Source organism: Nicotiana sylvestris, chromosome 7 (assembly GCF_000393655.2).
Source record: "Nicotiana sylvestris chromosome 7, ASM39365v2, whole genome shotgun sequence".
Classification (NCBI taxonomy): domain Eukaryota; kingdom Viridiplantae; phylum Streptophyta; class Magnoliopsida; order Solanales; family Solanaceae; genus Nicotiana; species Nicotiana sylvestris.
In genome coordinates, this window is record NC_091063.1 from 65,271,413 (window position 1) to 65,274,828 (window position 3,416).

Below are 3,416 nucleotides of genomic sequence, written 5' to 3' on the forward strand. Positions count from 1 at the left end.
GACTTGGTCAATCTGTCAATAATGACCCATACTGAATCAAACTTTCGCAAGGTCTGGGGCAATTCAACTACGAAGTCCATAGTAATGTGCTCCCACTTCCACTCTGGTATATGCATCTGCTGAAATAGGCCACCCAGCCTCTGGTGCTCATATTGAACCTGCTGGCAATTCAAACACTTAGCCACATACTCCATAATGTCGTTCTTCATTCTCCGCCACCAATATTGTTGCCTCAAGTCATGATACATCTTTGTTGCACCCGGATGAATGGAATATCGCGAACTGTGTGCCTCCTCTAATATCCTCTCCATCAGACCATCAACATTAGGAACACATAGGTGACCCTGGAGTCACAAAATACCATCCTTACCAATAGAAACCTCCTAGGCACTACCCTGAAGCACTCTATCTCCGAGAATTGCCAAATGTATATCATCGAACTGTCGGGCCTTGATATGCCCCAATAATGAAGACTGAGCAACAACGCATGCAAGAACTCGGCTGGGCTCTGAAATATCCAACCTCACGAGTATGTTAGCCAAGGACTGAATGTCCCAAGCTAGTGGTCTCTCCTCTACTGGAAGGAATTCCAATCTACCCATACTCTTTGCTTTCCTGCTTAAGGCATCCGCGACCATATTTGCCTTGCTCGGATGATAAAGAATGGTGATGTCGTAATCCTTCAGCAACTCAAGCCATCTACGCTGCCTCAAATTGAGATCCCTCTGCATGAACAAGTGTTGTAAGCTGCGATGATCAGTATAGACCTCACATGATACCTCGTATAGATAATGCCTTCATATCTTAAGAGCATGAACAATCACGGCCAACTCCAAATCGTGTACAGGATAATTCATCTCATGGATCTTCAGCTGACGCGAAGCATATGCAATAACTCGCCCTTCCTGCATTAATACATATCCCAATCCAACTTGTAAAGCGTCGCAATATACCGTATACATCCTTGAACCGGAAGGCAACACAATAACTGGTGTTGTAGTCAAAGCGGTCTTGGCTTTTGAAAGCTCGTCTCACAATCATCAGACCAACTGAATGGAGCACCCTTTTGGGTCAATCTAGTCAGAGGTTATGCAATAGATGAAAAGCCCTGCACGAATCATCTGTAATAACCTGCTAACCCCAGAAAACTCCTGATCTCGGTCACTGAAGTAGGACGTGGCCAACTCTGAACTTCCTCAATCTTCTTGAGATCCACCTTAATACCCTCTCCTCACACCACATGCACCAAGAATGCCACTGACTCTAGCCAAAACTCACACTTGGAGAACTTAGCATATAGCTTCTGCTCTCGCAAGGTCTGAAGCACTACTCTCAAATGCTACTCGTGCTCCCCCAAGCTACGGGAGTATATCAAGAAGTGGTCAATGAAGACGATGACAAAGGAATCAATATAATGTTTGAACACCATGTTCATCAAGTCCATAAATACTGCTGGGGCATTAGTCAAGGCAAAGGACATCACCAGAAATTCATAATGGTTGTATCTAGTCTGGAATGTAGTCTTTGGAACATTCGAGTCCCGAATCTTCAACTGATGGTACCCCGACCTCAAGTCGATCTTAGAGAACACCCTAGCACCCTGTAACTGGTCAAACAAATCATCAATGTGAGGCAATGGATACTTGTTCTTGATGGTGACTTTGTTCAACTGGCGGTAATCAATGCACATCCGCATAGTCTCATCCTTCTTCTTCACAAATAACACTGGTGCACCCAAGGCGATACACTGGGTCTAACAAACCTCTTTGCTAACAGCTCCTCAAGCTGCTCCTTCAACTATTTCAACTCCTTCGGAGCCATACGGTACGGTGGGATAGATATAGGTTGGGTGCCTGCAGTCAAATCAATATAGAAATCAATATCACGATCCGGTGGCATGCTAGGAAGATCGAAAGGAAACACATCGGCGAACTCTCGAACTACTGGAACTGAATCAATCATCGGAGACTCTATGGTGGTATCCCGGACATAAGCCAAGTAAGCCAAACACCCCTTCTCGACCATATGCCGAGCCTTCAGGAAAGAGATAACCCGGCTAGACGTATCAATTGTGGAACCCTTCCATTCCAACCTTGGCAACAATAGCATTGCTAATGTAACAGTCTTGGCATGGCAATCTAGGATGGCGTAATATGGAGATAACCAATCCATGCCTAGGATGATCTTAAAGTCGATCATATCAAGCATCAGAAGATCCGCTCTAGTATCGAAACCACATAATGTGACCACACAGGACTGGCAGATCCGATCCACAACCACATAATCGCCCATAGGAGTGGACACATGAATAGGAGTGCCCAAAGGCGCAGAAGGAATAACCAGGAAATGAGCAAACAGAGATGATACGTATGAATAGGTGGATCCTGGATTAAACAATACCGAAGCATCTCTACTACAGACGGAAATAATACTTGTGATGATGGCATCTGAGGCCAATGCATCTGGCCTAGCCGGAAGGGCATAGAATCTGGCCGAAGTGCTGTCTGGCTGGCCTCCACCTGACTGACCTCTCCCTACCTGGCCTCCACCTCTAGGACAGCCTCTACCCGCCTGTCCCCCGCCTCTGAGAGGCTGAGCAACCGGTGCTGAAATCATAGGCTGCTGACCCTACTGTACTACCTTGCCCCGAAGTCTGGGGTAGGTCCTCTTCATATGACCCGGATCTCCACACTCGTAGCAACCCCTTGGCACTATAGCCTGCTGCCCTGAAGTCTGAGCCTGCTGACCTGAATATCCACCAGAAGAACCCTGAATGGCTGGTAGGCGATATGAACTCTTTGGCATGGCACTGAAGTAAGCACTGGAAGAATACCCGCCAGAGGAACCCTGAATAGCTGGTGGGCGGTAAGAACTCTCTGGCATTGCACTGAAATAAGGTCTCACTGGAGCACCTCGGGGAGGTGGTGGTGGTTCTGAATATGGGGACCTGCTGGGCTGACCCCTCCCCGTGTGCCCCCTACCCCTGGCTAGGGAACCTCTAAACTCTCTAGAAAATCGGGCCCTCTTGTCCTACTGAAACTGCTCTCTACCCCTCTAGCGATAACCCTCAATCCTACGAGCAATCTCTACCACTAGTTGATACTCAGTACCCATCTCTACCTCTCGGGCCATGCTAGCTCGAATACCGAGGTGCAACCCCGCAACAAATCTATGTACTCTCTCCGCATCTGTGGGAAGTATCATAAGTGCATGGCGAGACAACTCAGATAACATCGCCTCATAATTGGTCGCGAACATCTGACCCTGCTCAAGATGCTCAAACTAATACCGCAGCTCTCCCCTCTCAGAGGTTGGAATATACCTATCCAAGAATAACTGTGTGAACTAACCCAAGTGAGGGGAGGAGAACCTGCTGGCCTGCCAAGAACATAGGACTGCCATCATCTACTGGCCCT

At 47.5% G+C, this 3,416-nt stretch overlaps 1 protein-coding gene across 1 annotated transcript; it reads right to left on the minus strand.

The window, feature by feature from the left end:
• Positions 1-1,797: 1,797 nt before the first annotated feature.
• LOC138873242 (uncharacterized) lies at positions 1,798-2,616 on the minus strand. The gene has a single exon (XM_070151689.1). The coding sequence runs from the start codon at positions 2,614-2,616 to the stop codon at positions 1,798-1,800; it is 819 nt and encodes a 272-aa protein (XP_070007790.1).
• Positions 2,617-3,416: the final 800 nt, after the last annotated feature.